At 42.2% G+C, this 22,558-nt stretch overlaps 1 protein-coding gene across 1 annotated transcript in view; it reads right to left on the reverse strand.

Annotated features, from left to right (window-relative positions):
• Positions 1-6,882: 6,882 nt before the first annotated feature.
• The window catches only part of cbx2 (chromobox homolog 2 (Drosophila Pc class)), a 29,913-nt gene continuing 14,237 nt past the window's right edge, over positions 6,883-22,558 (reverse strand). Inside the window, exon 5 of the mRNA XM_080209593.1 lies at positions 6,883-9,693. Within this exon, the coding sequence (XP_080065719.1) occupies positions 8,227-9,693 (1,467 nt within the window). The 3' untranslated portion in view covers positions 6,883-8,226. The remainder of the gene's footprint in view (positions 9,694-22,558) is intronic.

Genomic DNA, 22,558 nt, shown 5'->3' on the forward strand with positions numbered 1-22,558 from the left:
TTTAGACCAATTAACAGATGCAAGATGCACATGACTGCTATTCAGTGATACATGCTGGAAACATGCCTCGTTGTGAACGTTAGGTTAACTGGCTTGGTTGTGGTGCTCGCCATGATAAACTAACTTGTGACACTCATCAAGATTTGCAAATTAAGAGCTAGCACTTGGGCAAAATGCCAAAGCAAACCAGCACCCATGGAACCATATCTCAGCAATGCTCGCCAACCTGCCTCCAATATACTATTCACCCAACATGCAGGAGCCTTTGTTTATATTTTTCTCCTTCTCCACATAATTATTGTATCAGCAACATCATTTAAAATCACTGATTTCCACATGTATCCCACACTTAATTTCTCATGACTGATGTCTTGAGAAACTTTATATTCATTTTGCATCGGGAAGATTATTTCCATCTTCAGGTCTTCAGATATTAGACCCTTGACTTACCACAGTTCAGGTCAGATTCACCAAGGTAAATATTAAGTGCCTCTCCATATCTGACCACAGTGTAAATGAGTCAGAAACTGACCTGGGATCACTTACCTGTCTGTTTATGCTGGCACTACAGCCGCTGCCATTTTGCATAGAATGCTGAAGTCTCCACCTGTTTTAAATGGCAGACATTTTGTGATATGCATATGTGTACTATTACAAACGTAGGGTCCTTATTACAATTTGAGGTACAGAAGGATGGAGTATTTAATGAATGATCCTTAAAAGGATTGTTAAAGGAATGGGCATTAATTCCCTACTTTCTGTTATCCTATCTGATTGTGCCCAGTACTGGGAAATCTTTCTCCCTATTCACTATCAATTGCCTTTCCAAAATCCCAGCTGCCAGGCTTTGGCCCTCCATTCACAGACATTGCTATAGCTAACTATCTTCTCAACCACACCATGACCTTCCCTAGACTCTGTTAAAACCATTAATTCCTCTTACCCTGGTCATTCCTCCAGTAAGTTCTCATCGTTGTTCCTTTGAGCCCAATGGACAAAGACTTGAATGTATTTGGCAGACAGCTGGCTTAGCCAGTTACCATTAAATCTGGCTGGATCATTTCAAAGATGATCTTGTCATGGCTGAAACTACTCACGATTCCAGAATCATTCGGGACTGCAAAAATTCCCCTGTGCTTCTTTTCTGTACTACATAGTGGCTTTACAATCACTTCCCCTTGTCTCCTTCGCCCTTTTATTCAACAAGATATTAATGGATCTCCTTGTTACTAAGAATAAGGTCATTCATTCAGCTACCTCTACTGTTTACCTTTGACCTTGGGGTTCCTCTCTGCTGTCTCCCTGAATTCTCATCACTCTCTTGTTTCTCTCCTATCATGCCCTCTCCAAATTAATCTTGTCCATGACACCACCTCCTGCTCCCTTTACCCTATTCCCACAAAACTGCTGACTACCTAATTTCCTTCCTTATCCTCACAATCACTCTTGTTGTCAGCAATTATCTCTCCTCTTTGTATCTGTCACCTTCAGCCCTCTTCTCAAAAGCCCTCAGCTCTTGCAAATTACTGTCCCATATCCATCCTCCTTTTTCTCTCCAAAGTTGTTTAATTGTGCTCTTCCCTCCCAAAGCAAGACACATCTTTCCCAGATTTCTATGTTTGAATCCCCCTAAACCAGATTTCCATCCTGCCAAAATACTGAAACAGCTCTGAGTCAAATCTGAGACTGTGGTAATGGTAGACTACATCTTTTCTTGTCCTTTTCAATCTGTCTGCAGCTATTCATGTAGTTGATCACATAATTGTCCTCCAGTATATCGCCTTTATCATCCAGCTGGGTGGAACTGCACTCACCTAATTCCACCCATATCTATCTAATGGCCATTGAATCAACTGTAATGATTTCGCTTTCCAGTCTCACCATTAACTTGGGAGTTCCTCCAGGATCTATCTTTGGCCCTGCAACTATTTCTCATTACACACTACCCCTCAGCAACAACATTCAAAACCACATTGGCTTCTAAACACATGCTGGCAACATCCAGTTTTGCCTCAGCACTACTTTTCTCAACCCTTCCATTGTCTTCAGGTTGTCAGATTGATATCTTCTACCAGATGAGTAAAAATCTCCAGCAAATTAGTGGAGAAAATTTAAGCCATTGCTTTTGATTCCCTCCCCAAAGGATACTTCCTAAACACTGATCCCACCCCTTTCCTATTGGCAACTTTAGTGTCATATTTTACCCTAAAATGAGCTCCCGACCATATACCTATGTCTTCGCCAATATTGTCTACTTTCAACTCAGTAATGGAAAAGGAATTTGTAAGTACTGTGGACCTTTTATGTAATAAAATGTCCCATGGTTCTTCACAGGAACATGAGTATAAAATGTGTCAACATAAGGAAATATTGGCCAGAATTCTCCAGCTATTCATGCCGGTGGGATTCTCTGGTCTTCCTGGAGAACAGTCCCTGCCCCCAAGTTTCCCAGTAGCATGGGATGGCTTCAATGGGAATTCCTATGATATTGGTGGGACCAGATAGTCCCAACCTCAGCAAATGGCATCCTACCTTCCATTGCTGAGAAACACCTGGCTGGGAGGTCGGAGAAGCCCATCCATTAATTCAGATGACTAAAAGCTTGATCAAAAAGGAAAAAGATTTAAGGGACATCTTAGAGCAGGAAAGTGAGGTGGAGAGCAGTTCAAGACAGAAATTCCAGAGAATATAGCCTTGACAGCTATATATAGCCGTGAAGCTATTAAAATTGTGGAAATGCTACAGAGACCAAAATTAGAGGAGAGTACATTTTAAAAAAATTATTCATTTATGGGATGTGGACACTGCAGGCTAGGCCAATTCATTTCCCATCCCTAGTTGCACTTCAAAGGGGTTGTATAACTAGAGGTGATGAATTTTAAAAAGGTATTGCTTAACTGGGCATCAGTAACCACCTAAGTCATAGGTAAATGAGACTTTGCATGGTAGCACAGAAACAGCAGAGTTTTGAGTAACCTGAAAGAATGAGGGTTTCGGCAGAACGAAAGTATGCGGTAAAGTCAGGCGCTGACTCATTCCTTGATCCCACCATAGGTCTGATGAAAGGTCATTGACCTGAAGTATTAACATCTCTCTTTCTCCACAGATGCTGCCTGTCTTGCTATTTTCAGCAGTTTCTGTAATTATTTCATCCCATCCTCAATAGCAGCGCTCCTCTAATTCTGGCCTCTTCACCGTCCCAATTTTAATTACACCAATGTTGATCATACCATTGGCTGCGAAGATCAAGGATTCCTTCCCTGTACCTCTCCATCTCAATTTCCTTCTTTAAAACAGTAAGTAGTCTCACAACACCAGGTTAAAGTCCATCAGGTCTATTAGGTAGCACGAGCTTTCAAAGCATTGCCCCTTCATCAGGTGAGTGAAGAACTCAGTTCATAAACACGGCATATATAGACACAAACTCAATTACAAGATAATGGTTGGAATGCGAGTCTTAACAGGTAATCAAGTCTTTACAGGTGCAGACAATGTGAGTAGAGAGAGGGTTAAGCACAGGTTAAAGAGCTGTGAATTGTCTCCAGCCAGGACAGTTAGTGAGATTTTGCAAACCCAGGCAAGTCATGGGGGTTACAGATAGTGTGACATGAACGCAAGATCCCCATTGAGGCCAACCTCCGTATGGAACTTGGCTATCAGTTTCTGCTCAGTGATTCTGCGTTGTTGTGCATCTTGAAGGCCACCTTGGAGAACGCTTACCTGAAGATCAGAGGCTTAACCCTCTCTCCTCTGAACACTTCACTCATCTGATGAAGGGGCAATACTCTGAAAGCTTGTGCAACCAAATAAACCTGTTGAACTTTAACCTGGTGTTGTGAGACTACTTACTGTGCCTCCCCAGTCCAATGTCAGTAACTCCACATCATCACTCTTTCAAGACATTCATTAAAACCTTTGATGATCTGCCCTGATCTCTCCTTGGTGTCAAAATGTAATTTTTCCATCATTTGTAGACAATTCCATGTTGCTAGAACACTTGAATTATTTGGAATAAGCTTTTTCTTTGTGTTTCTGAGATATTAGGTTGTGCTTTGGTGCTGAGCTTGGAGATCACCATATCTGGAGAGGGTGGGGTTTGGGGGGGGAGGAGGGGTTTGCACAATGGGATAAATTAAGCTCCTAGAAAATGCCTTGGGACGTTTTACTACATTAAAGGTGTGAGATAAATACAAATTATTGTTCTCCTTCATTCATATAAAGACTTAACTCCCTGTGAAAAATTCAATACTGCCAGCCACAGCCTACTCTTTATTTTTTTCAATGGCTGCAGAAGAAACCAACAAAAGAAAACTTAAAAAAATCATATTCAAATAAAAATAAAAATCAACCATTCAGAATAGTGGTAGTATCCTAGACCCCACTCACCACACTCCCAATCACCACACTCTCCCCTTTCCATCCACTTGGTCCCTCCCAAGCTTTAATTTTGGGCAGCTGCGGGATAGCCAAGCAGTGTGATGTCCATGATATTCAAATGGAGGAACAGACTGGAGGAACTCACCCAGTTATTTTTAACAAAGTCAGAGGTCCAATTTCATTTTGACCTCGAGCTTAGGTACCATCACCATTTATTCTAAACTATACCTGAGTTTTAGGAATTTAAACTGTACAAGGTGATGGGAACTATAAATCCTTTTTTTTTAAAAGGGCTGTCTTTGTTTATATTCATTCGTAGGACATGGGCGTTGCTGGCTAGCCAGCATTTATTGCCCATCCCTAGTTGCCCTTGACGTGGTGGTGATGGTGAGCTACCTTCTTGACACTTCGTAGCGATTGATACCACTGAGTGGTGTGCTAGGCCATTTCAGAGGGCTCTGGAGTCACATGTAGGCCAGGCCAGGTAAGGACTGCAGATTTCCTTCCCTAAAGGACATTAGTGAACTAGATGGGCTTTTCCCACAATTGGCAATGGTTATACGGTCATCGGTAGATTCTTAATTCCAATTATTTTTAGTTGAATTCAAATTCCACCATCTGCCACGGCAGGATTCAAATCTAGGTCTCCAGAATATTAATGGAGTTTCTGGATTAATAGTTATGCCACTCAGCCATCACCTTCACAGGTGTTCTTTATTCATTTTCATCCTTGCTGCCTCATAACCTGGGTTACCAGAACAAACACAAAAATTAAATAACTGCATCAAGGGCAAAATGACAACTCTGATGATTTCATTGTAGCAGGATTTAAAACTCCATGTTTTAGTTGACATTTTTGATTCAGTTGATGCATTTGTAGCAGACAATAGCTAATGCTATATGGGGATAGAATATTTTCCACTGCTTCATTTTGTAAGAATTGTTGGTTTACCAACAGAGGGCTTATGTGCTTGAGAAATACTTAGCACCTTGTAAAAGGGCACACAGGTACCAACACATGCTAAACATAGGTGGAGGGAGCTGCTGGGTGCAGTGGTTCCAGTGAAAACAGCACACTGCTAACACAAAATGGGTAACATGTTGGAGGAAGGTAGCCCAAACAGTCTTGTCCTTTCTAGCAGTGGGGGTTGATATCCAACATAATTGTTCCTATTAAGTGTGGATGGGGGAGGGGGAGTGGATGTTTTGTACATATTAGAGTTGTCCAAAATAATGACTTCATTGAGGTTTGAAATTTTTATTTATCAATGTTCTGCTCCTTTGAGAAAAAAAATTGAGTACAAAAACAACTTCACAGTAGCACTTTGATACACATTTTGATTTTATAAAAAATTAAGTTAATGCTGAACCTAATGCTGAGAGTTAGCCTAAGGGTTAAATCTACAGCTATTCAATACCTTAATAATAAAAAAAAGTTAGTTTCCCTCTACCCCACCCCCATATTTTACTTCTTCCCTCCTCCAACCCCCTTGCTCAAGTAATGGTATCACAACCACCAATCACTATCCAGCACCCCAGCCGCATTGGGCAGTTACCTATTTGTTAGACAATGAGCTACTTAATTTTAAAATTACTTCTCACAACTTAAGCACCAACAAGGTTGTTAATGGGATTAAGAGTTTGGCTGGTGCAGCTACAAATCATCATTGAAGAGGCTAATGGAATGTTTGTATTCCAATCCTCTTGAGATGAAGACTAAAAGAGAAGGAACTTGTCCTTCAAGTGTTCAGAAATACTGCACTTAGTTTTGGGCACATGACATTGGAGGAGCTGGAGGCGGTGAAAATACTAGTGTCGAATCACCAGATCGATAATAGGGTTTTTAAAGAGTTAAATTGCGAAGACATGTTGCATAATTTTGGGTTATATGCCCTTGCACTTAGGTGACCTAATTTTGAGGTATTTAAAACAGCAATGGCATTGAATAGAATAAATGCAGAAAAGCACTTTTCTGTGGTGGAGGAATCCAGAACAAGGGGGGCTTAATTGTAATTAGAGTGAGACCATTCTGGAGATGAGGAATATGCCCCTCTCAAAGACTGGATGTTGGATCAATTTACTTTCTTTAAAAGTCGGAAATTGACACATTAGGCAAGGGAAAGAGGTGAGGTACAGATCAACCATAATCTAATTAGTGGCAGAACAGGATCAAATGCGACTCGTGCTCAGTGTATTCTATCACCAGTCATGGGTTCAAGCCATGGTAGCCAAAACTTCAGCTGTTAGATTGATTTGGATTCACCATGGAATCTCACTTTGGCTAATTACCTAAGGCTACAAATGGCCACAGACATCTCTCTCCGTTAGCGAGAGACTGTTTATGCATGGCTTGAGAGGCATCACTCTGCAAGATTGGGGCTGGGTGTGAAGGCAGGCTTTCATGCCTGTACGGAATTGAACCCTGTGCCATTGCTATGACTCCGCATCACACACTAGCCATCTGCATTAACTGAGCTCCACAAGGCATACAGCTTCTTTTTTTTTTAAAAATGGCACCACGACTGTCAACCTGGCCTAGTCTCTGGAGTGAATCTAGAACCCATAACTTTCTGTCTCAGAAGAGTGTTCCATCTGCTGAGCCACAGCTGACATTGCCAAATCTAATAGTGTGGAGACCACCAGGCTTGAAAGCAAGAATGAAATGGGACATAAATAGGAAGTAGGAATTGGTTAGGTTCTAAAAACTTTAAGATTTGAATAGTTACTTTGAATCCACAAGGGAATAAACATCTGTCCAAAATGTTAAAGGCTAATACTTTATTCCATCCTATAACCTAGTTCCTAAGCACTGCTGCTCAATGAAACAAACTCAAAATTACTTCTTGTCATTTGATACACTGTTGGTGGCCTCAAGATCATTCTGTTTCTATAACAGAATAGCACCAGGGATTGAATTGTGCCTATTAATCAGTGTAATGGGTTCTGTTAACAACAAAAATGCATGTTCTGTACAGCTTTCCTAATCATCAAGAAAGCATTTCAAGAAGCTTCCAGTGTGCAGGAATAAAGAGTAAAACTGCCCATCTTTATTTTCAAAGAGCAATAGTTTGTTCACTTCCTATCTTATGCGCCTGCAGAACATTAATTTTAAATCAACCCAATTGAAATGAACAATTATGAATGATAGTGTGAATTTCTAGTGGCTGGTTATGGTGTCACCTCCCAGCTACCCTGAATTTCCAGAGCTTGGTCAATACTGGGTCTTTTCTCTGCTGTTAAGGACATGTACACTTGATTCTGGATAGTAACTTTCTTCCATTTGCAAACAAAAATAAATCAAAATCATAAATTGCTTCAGCAACAAGTTATACTAATCCACCCTGGTTACCTTTCCTTCTATACTTAAAGTTTCATGCACTGACTAAACACCTAGAATATATCAAACATTACCCTTCATCATGGCTGATCTCCCCAGGCTTATACTGCTCCTGGCATCAACACAAATTATTTGTTCATGTTTTTCTTACATGTTCATATATTTCGTTCTTTAACTTTCATTTTCATGAAGACGAACAACCAAATATGAACATTATTTTGCAGATAAATTGGACTTAGTTTACGTAATACATCCTACGTACAAAAGAAAAATTCTTTTTAATTGGACTGCTGAATGGCAGCATAAATCTGACAAAAATAGCCAAAAATGACCACTTTCTATTTAATGCACTCTTTTTGTTCAAAGTGGAAGAAACTGTCATTTGTGCATCATTGTAAATGGTGCAGACAGTTGTCAAGTATGAGTCAGAAGGCCATATTGGCCAAGATCGAAACGGATTTCTATGGAAAATTAACATCTGCTTACTAGAGTTTGTTTTTCAGAAAAAAAAGCTAATAATGTCGGATATTGAAAAAGCCCACGCTTGTCGGACTCTCCTTCACGGTTACCGTGACCAAGTTGGCAGTTACATCAGTGACAAACACGTGTTCAATCAAACTGCGGGTGGGTTTCCAGTCTTGGTTTGTCTGAACTGAAATGGATGGGTTTGGAATCGTACTTGAAAATGAAGAGTCATGATCAGAGTCTGAGCTCATCGTATCCTCCCCTGTGCTCAGTTCTGTTGGCACGTTGCTGCTCTGTTTAGATATCTCTGATGAAGCATCCTTTTTGTCACTGTCTCTGATTTGGTTGTCAGGATGATGGATTGAAGTGTTTGTAGCCTCTTTGTCCACTTTTATCTGATTCTCCTTCTCACCACCGTCTTTTCCACTGCTCTCACATACTGCCTGGCTATTGGCCGCCGGTGAATTTAATACTTTATTAGAAACACCATGAGAGTTCAATTCAGTTGAATTCAATCCTGGAGTCCCAACACTCCTGGAAATAACAAATGACAAATTGTTGTTGATGTTCTTTGAAGTCAAACCCGATGGACTGGTTACACTTTTGGAACTCAGCCCTATCTTGTTGGCACTCTGCAGATTTAAGGCATGTGAATTTAACCCTGAATTAGTAGTGTTCTGAGAATTTGGTACTGGTAAATTGCGACCGAGAATGCTAGGGCTTTGACTGTTCACACTCTGGGAATTTGAGCCTGAATTAACTGAACTACAAATACTGGAATTGGCTTTTATTTGTCCAGGAATATTCAAAGCCTTTGAGTCGCAGTCTGATTTGCACAACTCCACCGAGTTTCTTGCATTTCCAGGGTTCTTAATTAATCCAACCTTACTTTTCTCACTCACACCTTGCGGATTTAGCACCGTCGTATTCCCAGGCTGCATTTCAGAGGCAGATTTATTCAGTGCCATTGGACTGGCAGGATGCAAGCTAGATGAATGCTGGCCAGATCCTGTGCGACTTGCTGTTTGCAAGGCTGACCTGGGATTATTGGATTTTGAATTGAAAATGCCCGAACTTAGCATCCCACTAGATACGTTCAAAGATTCCAAAGTGCTCTTTTCTGAGCCCGTATTATTCTCTGTCAAAGATCCCTCTGGCTTTTCCAACTTCTCTTTTGACGATTCATCAGTTCCAGAGTCACCACTTGTATCATTTCCAGATGTTTTTAAAGCTTTTCCTGGTTTGACTTTTATGTTCTTTCGAAGTTCACTGCAGATGACTTTGCTGGTGCGTTTCTTTTTGCCAGTGTCTTTCAGATCTGCTTTAGTTTGGCCGATTTCAGTCTGGATCCTTTTTTGAGGGATATGGTCCAATTCTTCCCGCCGCTCACTGTTCCGGGAAGTAGTCTGGGTCTGATCATCACTTTCCTCCTCCTCGTCCTCCTCTTCATCATCATCATCCTCATCCTCTTCAGAAGAGCTGCTCGACTTTGAAGAAAGAGGAGCTTCTTGTTCCTAAGCAAGACAAAAGAAAGAAACGAAGACAAATTAAATCTGTCCCTGGAAAATTTTACAATCAAAAATTTTAAAGTGGAAATGGCAGATTCAGGAAATCTGAGACAAAAATCAGCAAATACTGCAAACACTCATAACATCAGAGCACATCTTTGAACTCTTCAGGAAACCCCAGAACATTTTGGATTCACATCGGAAGCATCAGTTGGTTTGCCCTCTTCACTGATGGTGCCTGACCTGCTAAACATTTCCAGCATTTTTGTTCTGGGATATTTAAAAATCGCTCTTGCTGCAAGTGTAAACAATTGCTAGGTCTCACTTTTGTTTCCAGAATCAATTTATGGTGACTACAGTTCTGGACCTACCTTTCAAGTAGCCAGGACACTGCATTGACTCGGAGCCCAAAACTTGCAGCTCACCTAGATATGCGTTAGCAAGACCAAGTCTTTGAACATGACCATCTTTCTTGTTGCCAGAGGCTAGGTAATCAGCCTGTCCACTTTGCTGGCCAGTAAATTAAAGAGCTAAAATCACTTTCCATGCCTAACCATTTACATGCATTGTGTCTTTTTATTGTCAAAAGAAAATTACGCTATGACCATAATTACCTATAGCATCAGCTCATTTTGTCTGGGCTGCCAGGGCAGGAGGAGGAAAAAAAAGTGTCCAGTCACCCAAGGTTGCAGTCCAGGAATACTTATATTAGTAATTGGTTACAGAGAGAAATGAGCAGAAGTGAATAAGCAGGTTTCCTGTCTAGTTACTCAGCTGGAAGATTAGGCATAGTGCTGGTAGCAGTGGGGAGGAGAATTTTATAATGCTGAAAGAAACTCATTGTAAAACTCTCTACCCAAAAATCACTTTCTCCAACTAGCACTTTTGCCTTTCAAATTCAACAACTGAACATTTCCAATTGATAATGACAGAATCATATCTATGGCAAGCAAACTGAGTAAATACTTGTCAGTCTCTTTTCTGTCATTCTTTGGAGATCAAGGGACTGAGCTTCAACATGTAACTTTACTCACAAATGATTCAATTTTCTCATAAAATCAAGCAGCTAATGCGACCAGTCATCTAGATTACGCATTAGATGTCGCTGATTCCCTTAAGGTACCAGCTGTGTTAAATCAAGCTCTAATAATAGTGCAATCGGGTTTCTGACAGATTCACCAGGTTTAAATTCTTGCTGTCACATTCCTGAAACCCAATAATTTTGACATTTCCTTTACAGTTCTAGCATTTTTTTTTAAGAGCATAAAATGTTGAGAGGTGGCAAACATTACGTGGTGTTAGCAGAATCTGGATACAGCCATTTTGTTACTCTCACACTAGGATAGAAACAATGAGTATTAGCTTGGGGTAGCATTATCACAATCCATTTGCCATAGCTGCAATGAATAACACCCATCGCTATCTTCTTTTCCATATTATTTTTCCTCAACTTCTTCTTTGATTACTTCTGATCCAGATTGATTAAACTAGTTTAATCATTCCTGATACTCATTGGGAAAGAGTTTAGTACACTTTGCGTTTTCTGTAACATGCAGAGCACACCTTTCAAGACTGGCAAATTTATTTCACAAATAGACATTTGTATAAAAAGGACTTCCCAATACATATTCAACATGTAAGTGATGCAGCTATATCACTGTGCATTATCAGAATAAGCAGAAGCCTAATCCACCAGCAAAAGCTCCCAGGAAAGCTTGGCCTCAACATCAGCTTTTCAGGATGAGGCGTAAGCTATATTAGGAACCCAGGCAGGCAACCCCTGGAAGTATTCATGGGTCAGAGGTGAGCTTGGCATGAGTTGGGTGACTTGGGAGCAGATAAGAAAGTTAGTCATCCATGGTGATGTCCCTGTGCCTTACACGAGACATCACTGATTTATCAGGCAAGTGGGAGCTCTGTAAACGTTGTCCAACTGGTAGTGATCCTAGAATGGTTGGCCCCTTGTGGGCTTTCCCTCAGCAAAAGATGTTAGGAGTTGACACTCTAGCCTCACCGTGTCTGGTGCAGATCGCAGCAATTCCAGAAAATTGCACACGGGCCTCAAAATGGGTTTCTTGTCTGGCACCAAACAGTTTGCAATTGTCCTTGTTCCTTTCGACTGACGCAAACTAGATTGCACCCAAAAGCGTGAGGCTGATTAGCATATCTATAGTAGCATTTAAATATACTTTGCCCATTTGATGCTAGATTCTTCCAGCTCTCGTGCTGCTGACCACACCAGGGGAGAGTTTGGAGGACACGGAAACCTTGGGTTGTCGGGGACATATCTGGACAGTACCGAGGGGGTAGGGGCTATGCAGAGGGGGCGCATGTCGGGGCTCATGAAGGGGAACACATTGGAAGGGGCTCAATGCCAATGATCCATGTCAGGGAGGGGATGGGGAAACATGCCACCAGTGAGGGTGAAGTGGAGCAGTCCCTATTGTCCATGAAAGGAAGGCAGGGGTCTCCCAGGGCACAGAGATGCGGGTGCCCTTTCAAAACAGCGCCTCATCGCTTTGCAGTCAGGCTCACCATCGTGTTTAGGCCCAGCCCTCCCAGAACTGGCATACAACTCACCATTCCCCCAGAAGATGATTTAAGTGTGGAACGATTGCAGTTCGTTCTATGCCAGACGGACTGAAGTGGATCGCATTAATTTACTTGCTGTTTCAACATTTAGCTTTTGGGAAAATTCCACCCATAATTGTTCTTACCCATTGTGTATTGTAATGAAGCACTTAAAACATAGCAGATTCATAAGACATTGCCACCACTAGCTGATACAGATATTTCAAAGTCATATAGTTAGCTGCCAAAAGCCAATGGATGAACAATGAACAGTGTCATGGTCATTTCCTCACTCATTTGCCCTCTATCACAATGAATCAGTACAGTTGAGTGTGACCAGGTCCCTCCTGTCATGGCATTGCCAGGAGGGAGGGAATCAGTCAGGCTGTTAGTGTTCACAGAGTACAACATGCTATCTTGGAGTGATAGCAACAACACACGTGGCACCAAGGATTTGCACAGAGCCATTTTCTCCAACAATCCTCAACAGTAAACAGAAAATGGTTAGTGCATGTAAGCATATGAAGATGAATGAGAACATTGTAATCTGAATGACTCATGACCCTTTTAATAGAATGTCACAGAGGAGACATGGGGGTAAGGATGTGTCCAGATGCCTCATGTTTTTCTGATCAGGATCTTCAAGTTTTTGTGGAAGAAGTTCAGAAGAGTGGATCGGTCCTTTGCCCTGCTGGTTGAAGCACTCCAACTGCAACAGTCAAGGTGGCCAGCGTTCAAATAATGGCTGTGGTGAGCGCAGCAAGAGAGCATCAATCCTCATGGGTTCAGTGCAGGGAATGGTTCAATGACCTGCTGCATTCTGGCAAGGTGAATAACTCAACTCACAGAGTTCCAAGGAAAGGGTCATATCCTTGTACTCCAACTAAGGTACAACACCTGGCACATAGCAGGATATAGACTTGAAGTGTAGGTTGCTTGTGTGAGTACGTACAGAACAAATGTGAACAAGTACTATGATGCACAGACACAATGAAGGGAAATATTATTGCATGCACTGCATACCAGGCTAACAAGAAAATCATGCTTCTGTCATTGCAGTTGGAAAGGGTGAAGAATGCTAAAGAGATGGCCTGGATTGAGGGTGGCTCAACCTGGCTGAGAACAATTTGCTTGGCTGAGCAGAAGGCCATGAAGTTTATCACATGTGCCTGAGCAACTGCCTGTTGGTGATTGTGACTTGCCGGTAGCAAAAGCAGTGTTGAAATCATCTTGGAACGTGGTGGAGGTTATGTTGCCAGGTCACTGAACACAAGAGGACATTGTGTAAGGGGGAATGCAAGGATGGGATTGTGTCATACGGGCAAGTGCAAGCAGGGTTAAAGGCAATGGCGTGTGTCAGTGTGTGCTTTCACAATAAAAAAGGCTATACCTGAATAACTTCTTTTATGTCTCAGATCATCCTTCAGGCATCAAATGGAGGAAAAGATGTCTGAGGAGGATGTGTCATATCTTTCTAGCTCACACTTGGCTAACTCATACAAGCACACTGGGGGAATGTAGCATACATGTGGAGTCAGTGGCAAAGGGTGGGAGTCACCACACCAGCAGCAGGTATGAGAACAGTGCATAATCCCCCACCAGAAGGAGGAAAATCACAATGATGCCCCAGTGAGCAGGAATGTGGAGTCTTAGAAGGCACCATTTTGAGGCAGTGTGTTCAGACAATTAGCAGATGTGGGGACATCTGGCAGAGCTTCCCAAGGCAGTGGAAGCCCTTGAATTGCAAATGGAAAGCCCATTGCAATCAAATGCTGCACATTGTCCCAGGGTCTCAGTTGCATGAGCTCTGACATGAGAGATTGGCCAATCTCACTCAGGCACATGCAGCAACACTCAGAATAGATGCAACAGCACCTCTTGGCCAGGAAAGGGTGGAAGCTTCACAGTGGTCTAGTTCGGTCTGCTCAGTATGAGCGCTGACATCCACAGAATACATAAAGATCTGCCTACCCTGACAGGACAGTCACATTGTTGGTAAACAGTTCCAACAGCCAGCCCCATCAATCCCACTTGAAGGCTAACACAGGGCTGTGGAGGTCACTGAGGAGGGTGAAGATACCAAGAGCTCATCAGCACCCTTCTTCCACTTCATTAATCTGTCCACCAGCACGTTAAGTGCCCCAGGTGTGCCAGTGACCACAGTTTTCCATGTAGGGATGCAGAAGCCAGTGTGAATGAAGTTCCCAGCAGGTGCTGGCACAATGAGGCCAGACACCATGCTCCTTATTATCATATAGACTGAAAATTCAGCAGCCTGCCTCCACCTCTTCAGAGACAATACAGGGCGGCGGACATCATAGGAATGAGCGTGCGCACAGGGCATCAGGTTACCTACAGAGCTGATATGATTTATGTAGATGTGAAAAGAAAACCTGAGCACTCTTTGAATATATTTAAATCAAGTCATCTATGAATGTTTGTTTCTACACCACAGAACTCCAAAAGGTCTGACCATATTTGATGGATTTTGGAGAGTTTCTCCCCTCTCTAATTTATCACACTAGAATCCAGTGTTCAAAAGCTCAAGCACTGAGATGCTCTTTCCCTCTTTCATTGAGTCTCCCTTAAAGTCAAGTTTGGATAATTAATGAACAGGCTCCACAAACAGATACTGGATAGCAGGTGCAAGTCAAACACACTGCTGTGCAAATGAGTAACCTGTCAAATATTGGCCTAGACGTAGGCATCACACCTCAACATCTCATGTACACTCCAGAAAATATCTGTTTGCCTAAGGTTCCCACTATTTTGGCAGCATTTGACTCCCAGGTGGCAGTGAATGCGCCGTCGGGGAAGCAGAGGTTAAGGCAAGTCAGGAATGTTGCATGAGGCACCCACCTCAGAAACAGGACCACTGGCTGGAAAGGATGGTGTACAGGTTTTTCAAAGAGCTGTTGCTGCGCAGCCGCTGGCTCATCCTGTGCAATATACCTTATTGCGATTTCCACTGGCACATTACACCCTTTTAGCTGATGGGATTGCAAGTCTCAGTATTGTGGACATGGCTTGGTTATGGACAAGGTGCTGGCTTTGGCACCTCATTTACAGGCACTGATGAATGTGTGAGGGACCAGGTTATGAAGGACATCTTACCATGTTTCTTTGTAATATGTTGAGGTTTATGGTTATGATGGAGGGGTTTCAGCCATTTTAAAGTCAAACCCACTGATTTAGATCGTCAATATAAAAAGGTTCTTTACATTAGACTGTTCATTAAGAACTGGCTCATGGCAAGTCTGAGCATGGAGGGCCTTCTGGGAATCTATTTTGCAAAAGAGCATGTTTGGCAATGATCCCCACCTGCACAGATCAGCCCTGGCTATACTGCCAAGCTTCCCAGCTGATCTGCTATTGGCAGCCTTCTTACCTTCCTCTGTCTGGGAATTGTCAAAATGGACAACGACTTCCTCCTCCTCCACCACCACCTTCTCAGAGGTTGGAGATCTGCCCATGGCATTGTTGTCATTGATTCATTTCTCCCCCACCGCCCCATTGCTACACAATGTTGCGCAGCGTGCAGCACATTACTTGTCCTTGATAGTCCTTGTCCCCTAGAACAATGGATCTCAGAGCAATTGGAATAGCTGAGGATGTTGGGAACTTCTCAATACAAAGGAATGGTGACAGCTTGCACACAGTTGAACGTAGTGGTCACAATCCACCTGTACGTTGAATGAAAGGACTTCCAGTTGACAAAATTGTTCAAATCTGAAGTCCTCACAGCAACACGGCTGCAATCACTGAAAATTTGCAGCTGAGAGAAGGCTGCTAATTGAGCAAAGACCATGGTACTCCATATCTTAGACACCAAATCTACTGGGAAATTAATGCAATTCCCCATACAAGCAAACAGGGCAATAGTTACAGTCTTAATGCAGCTGTGCTGCTGCTGACTGAGATATAGCAGATAGGTCTCTTGCTGAGACTGAAAAGAGCCTAAGGCATAAAAATTGAGAGAGATGGTTACCTTTACTACCATTGGCAGGAAACAGGGGTCAACAGAATGTGGCTTAAATTGTTTCTGGACCATGCAACATGCGCCTATCACCACCTCATGGCCTAACCTGTCATCTTTGAAACTGGTTCTCCATCAAATCGAGGTACATGTCCTAGGTCTGATACACCCTTTCCACCGAGGACTACTTGGTTGCCATGCTCTCCTCCTCCTTCCTGATGCTGCATCTTCCTCTGGGCCTTCTGCCCTCTGACTGTTTATGTTGATTGGCTTCTGTGGCATCCAGGCACAAGGGTGCCATGTTCACCCCAAAGTGCAATGCATACTTCTGAAGCAAAGTTCTTGCTGGCATCTAGGTGCAAATTCAGTAGGGACAAAAAAAAAAAATTGCCCTGTGAGTGCAGCAGCCCACAAAGCTTCCTATAGCTTTGAATTTGAGTTGTTGCTAATTCTGAGGCAGCTGAAACAAGTTTGAGGATCCCACAAGAACACATGCAGCTCTGGAAAGGACTATCCAAAGAAATGAACAAAGTTCAGACCTGCTCCTAACAGGTTTATTCTGTGCACATCACGTTTCAGACACTTGCGATACCAAAATCTGACTTCAGAGGAGGCAGCTGACTCGATGGAACGTCCATATATAAATCTTGATCGAGGCCCATTCTCCTCCCCACAAAAATGGTAGATGCCATGTTTAGAGGTGAGAAGGACCTTCCTAATTCTGGGTGCATCCACTATTTTCACTGCAACGGAGAAGCTCTTCATGGGACTGAAAATTCAGACCCTTGTGTGTGACTTTTCAGTGGTTAAAATACTTGATAATAATTTCACACAAAAACATAGCATCCCTTTAACTTCAGGGACTCACCATACGCACAACCAGAATTGTATTTTCCTGAACCATGCAGAATATAAGAAACATTTGCAACACTCCCGTGAAAGCTATCTATATTTTGTAAAATCCCTGCAGCAACAATAACTCTGTCTTTCTTCATTTTGCACTTGGGACCATTCTAGGGTTGCCTCTTTTTCAAAAGAAACTACACGCCCTTCTGTTTCTGATCTGCATATCTTAGCATTTCTAATTTTCAATAGACAGTCTCTTACAACACCACAGTAATTAATAATTCTAATACTTTCATTTAGGCAAGTACATTTTGTATAGAAACACTAATTGCCTGTGGACAAAAATCAGCAGCCATTTTAAACCAACATCCTTGCAAAACAATAATCAGTCTAATGTCATATTGATCCACTTATTAGAAAGAATATTTTTGGTTGAGGGACAGATCCTGACCAGGTCACCCAAGGACATCCTGCTTGTTTCTTTTTTTAAAAAGCAAATATATTGTGAAACAGGGTCTTTAATTGCACTGAACTATCAGATCAGGGACTTCTCAGCTGGAGGATGCCAACTATGCTAACACAGCATTTCCTTAGTATTGAAAAGGGACTGCCAGTCTATATTAGTTGACATTACACTTTCCTAAGCAGACTACTTCCACAAAGCTGATATCGGAAACAGATCATATTTCACTTAGTAAACAAAGTGATAGCTCTTCAAAAGCTGCAAGGGAAGGTTTCAATTAGGCCTATTTGAGACCAAGGAGGTCTGGGTTTGTAGTGCACACCTTCTAGATTTACACTAAATTCAAAATTCCCACTACTTAATTGGTATTACACTGCACGCTTAGCGACAACTTGCACATAAAAAGCACCTTTGCAAAGTAAATCAGCGCAACACACTTCAGAAGAGCATTATTTGACACCAAAGCATGTGATGAGATTTTAGGGCAGATAAAATTCTAAAGAGTGTCTTAAAGAAAGGAAGGGAGGAGGGTTTGAGGATGGAATTCCAGAGCTTTGACACAGCCAATTAAAAGCGAGATTGTTCTCAAGGTCAGAATTGGAGATGTGTGGGTATCGCTGAGGGCTGTCAAGTAAAGATATGGAAAGATTTGAAAACGTGGCTGAGAACTTTAAATTCAGGCATTGCTGAACCGAGAGCCAAATGTAGATCAGAGAGCACAGGGAAGATGTAGTGAACTGGAAGGTGAGAGTCAGCAGCAGATATCAAGTTTACGCATGGCAGAAAGCGGGAAACCAGTCAGGAATGCTTTGGAATAATCAATTTTAGAGGCAACAAAGGCCAGGATCAGGATTTCAGCAGCAGTTGAATAAGCAGCTGCAGGGTTGTGGAAACAGGTGTTCTTAGTGATGGCCTGGATGAATGGTGGGAATCTGCTCTCGGGGTAATAGAAACTAGAAACAGGAATAGGCCATTTGGCTCTTCGAGCCTGCTCATTCATTCTGATCATCGAATTCAATATCCTGTTCCCCCCCCTTCCTCCCATTTGCCTTGAACCCTTTAGCCCCAAAAGCTGTATCTAAATTCTTCTTGAAATCAGACAATATTTTGGTCTGCATTCTGTGGTAGTGAATTCTACACATTTACCTATCTTCAAACTATGACTCCCGTTACTTTCTGAATCATAGAATCCCTACAATGCAGAAAGAGGCCACTCAGCCCATCGAGTCTACGCCGACTGCAATCCCACCTAGGCTTCATCCCCATAAACCCAAATATTTACTCCACTAATCCCTCTAACTAACTCATCCTGGGACACTAAGGGGAAATTTAGCATGGCCAGTCAATCTAACACGCACATCTTTGGACTGTGGGAAGAAACTGCAGCACCTGAAGGAAACCCGCGCAGACACAAGGAAAATGTGCAAACACTACACAGACAGTGACCCAAGTACCCTGCTGAACCAGCAGTGCTAACTACCATGCCACCCATTAATCTACCCTGTCTAACCTTTTTAGAATGTTCTGAGTTTCTATGAGATTCCCCTCTCACTCTTCTAAACTCCAGTGAATATAGTCCTAATGGACTTAGTCTCTCCTCATATGACAGACCTGCCATCCCAGGAATCAGCCTGGTAAACCTTTGTTGTAGTCTCTTTATAGCAAGGACATCCTTCCTCAAATAAGGGCACCAACACTGCACACAATATTCTCGGTATGGCCTCACCAATGCCCTACACAACTGCAGCAATCATCTTGCTATCAAGGCCAACATATTATTTGACTTCTTTACTGCCTGCTGGACCTGCGCTTACTTTCAGTGATTGATATACAAGGACTCCAAGGTCACGTTAAGTATCCACCTCTCTCAATTTACACCCATTCAAGTAATAATGTGTCTTCCTATTATTATGAAAGTGGATAACCTCATATTTACCCACATTATGCTACCATGCAGATGTCCACACACACAGCCTGTCCAAATCACACTGAAACATCTCTGCATCCCCCTCACAGCTCATCCGCCCATCCAACTTGTATTATCTCCAAATTTGCAGATGAAACATTCAGTTCCCTCTTCCAAATCATTAGTATATAACGTGAACAGTTAGGGTCCAAGCATAGCTCCCTGCGGAACCCCACTAATCACTGACTGTCAATCAGAAAAAGATCCATTTATGCCAACTTTTTGCTTCCTGTTAACCAGCTTTCTATCTATTTCAAGGCATTACCTGCAATCCCACATGCTTTAACCTTACATAGTAGTTTATTGTAAGATCTTGTCAAAAGTCTTCTGAAAGTCTAAATAAACCACATCCACTGGTTCACCTTGGTAAACTCTATTAGCTACATCCTCAAACAATTTCCAATAGATTCGTCAAGCATGATTTCCCTTTTGTAAATCCATGCTGACTCTGTCTAATTATACCACTGCCTTCCAAAATGCTGAGTTATAAAATCCTTAAAAATGGATTCTAGCAACTTACCTCATGCCAACATTAGGTTCACTGGTCTATAGTTCCCCACTTTCTCTCTACCTCCCTTTTTGAACGGCAGGCTTACTTTAGCTACTTTGCAATCTATAGGAACTATTCCACAGTCCAAAGAATTTTGGAAAATAACCGCCAATGGATTGACAATTGCCAGGGCCACTTCCTTAAATACTCTGGGATGAAGATTATCAGGATCTGGAGATTTATCCACCTTCAATCCCATCAATTTCCCCAAAACCATTTCTCTACCAACGTTGATTTCCTTCAGCTCCTCATTAAAACATGTTTCTCTTAGCAGTTCTGGTGCATTATTCACGTCTTCTTTTGTGAAGACTGAAGACAAGTGCAAATTTAATTCCTCAGCCATTTCTTTATTTCCCATTATGAATTCTCCTGTTTCTGACTGCAAGGGACTTACATTACATTTTGTCAATCTTTTTCTCTCTACATAGCTTTTGAAACTTTGTCAGTTTTTATGTTCCCCACTAGCTTACTTTCATACTCTATTTTTCATACATAACACCAAGGTTGTGAACAGTTTGGGTGTGCACTGTCAGAATGATGGATGGAGTTGGTGGTTTGGAAATGGAGTTTGTGGCAGGGACCAAAATCAAAAACTTCAGTCTGCCTGCTATTTAATTGGAGAGATTTCTGCTGATCCAGTGTTGGACATCGGACAAACAAATGACAGTTTAGAGACACTGCATGGGTCAGACCAGGTGGGGGTGAAGTAGACTGGGTGTTGTCAGTATATGTGGAACCAGAGGATGTCACTGAGGGGCAGCACGTAACTACTAAAACAAGGAGGTGGACTGAAGGATAGATCTCAAGATGCAGAAAGAGAAACTATTAGCAGTAATGCTCTGGCTATGAAGGTAAGAACGGGGTAGAGTACATGAAAGAGGATTGTTAACATTAGCAGCTAACATGGGAGCCAGGAAGGAAAATGGGGTGGCCAACATGGTTGAGCAGTGGGAGGAGAGTCTCATTAACAAGGTGAAAGGGGATGGAAGAGAAACAGGAGAAAGGTGTGAATTCAGGGCTAAGATGAGGGAATCTTTGAGAAGTGGGCTAGGGGAAGATGGGGAAGCAGCAAATTTCAATCATGGTGAAAAAGAACTCCAGGAATTCATCACACCTCTGAAGGCTAAGGTGGAGGAAGTGAGGGAGGAGTTTGTGAAGATGGTTTGCAGTAGAGAAAAGAATCTTAGGATTATCTTTACATTCCAGGGCGATTCTGAGTAGTTACTGGTTTTGGCAGATTAGAGCAGCATGAGATGGTGCTTTATGAAGTCCAGCCAGACCACAGTGAATGGTTAAGCTACTTGTCCATCATTTCCATTCAAATCTGTGCCCTCTGGAATTTAAGGATGTAGAAATTAGGTTTGTGTCAGGGAAACGGCTAGGATGAGGGCGAATAATAGTTGCAGTGGGGACTAGAACAGCAAAGGTGGAGGTGAGGGCACAGCTGAGCAGCTCAGTAGCTACAGAGACGGCATGGTGAATGGGGAACCAAAGGTACTTGGGATTTTGGAAGGGCAGTTGTTGCGTGAATTTTAAGAAACCGATACAGAAGAGAGCAGAGTTGGGCAGTGATAAGGGAATATGGGTGAAGAGCAATACAAGGGAGTGATCAGAGATGGCCTTATCCATAATCGGCATGGTGGGAATAAAGAAGCCATGTGTGATAGATCAGGGAGCTTGTTGGGTGGATAGGGGATAGTGAATTCACAGGCGGAAAGGCATGATAAAATGAGATGGAGGTTCAAATCACTGAAGATGGTGCAGAGAGTAAAGGGAGAGAAGTATTGAAGATATCTCAATTTCTTTCTGGTAATTGGGTGGTCAGTAGAGAATGAGTATTAATTGAAAGGAAAGGAGAGAGGGATGAAACTAAAAGGAAGAGAGAAGAATAGAGGGATAAGAACCATACTGCACGAACAGTTTGAGCAGGGCAAGTGGTGGTAGGTAGAGCCAGGTGGGGAGGTGTCATTTTCAGTGACAAATGCAGCAATGGCAAAATTTGTTCAAATCTTATCCATTCAACACCCAGTATTTCTTTTAATATTGTTGAATTGATCAGAGTTCAATGTAACCCGTTTCGCATAGTGAGTTTTGTCAAGTGCTGCTTGTAGGCTAATCAAAAGGATAGACAGTGACAGTAACATAACACCAATTTAGATTTAAGAGCAGTGTAAAGTTTCAATTAAGTTTGACAAATATTATTTCCTCAACTACTTTAATAGTCAAGACTTTAACTGGGGCATGGAGGAATCCAAGTCCATGAATTCAGATTTCACGCACCAGAGGTGTGTTTTCCTGGGCATGGAGGCGTGTTGTGTGTGAATAACCACACTGATTCTTTTTGCAATAAATTGGATTTCCCTCTGCGTTCCTGACACTGCATCATTTACCTCCAGGCACTCCCAACCCACAAAAAGGCCAGTGCACAAAATACATACCTTTCCCCACTAACGTCAGGCTCCCCATTTTGAGTGGGGGAGGGTGGGTGGGTATAAAAAT

Source organism: Carcharhinus amblyrhynchos, chromosome 21, assembly GCF_965287045.1.
Source record: "Carcharhinus amblyrhynchos chromosome 21, sCarAmb.v2.hapA, whole genome shotgun sequence".
Taxonomy (NCBI): domain Eukaryota; kingdom Metazoa; phylum Chordata; class Chondrichthyes; order Carcharhiniformes; family Carcharhinidae; genus Carcharhinus; species Carcharhinus amblyrhynchos.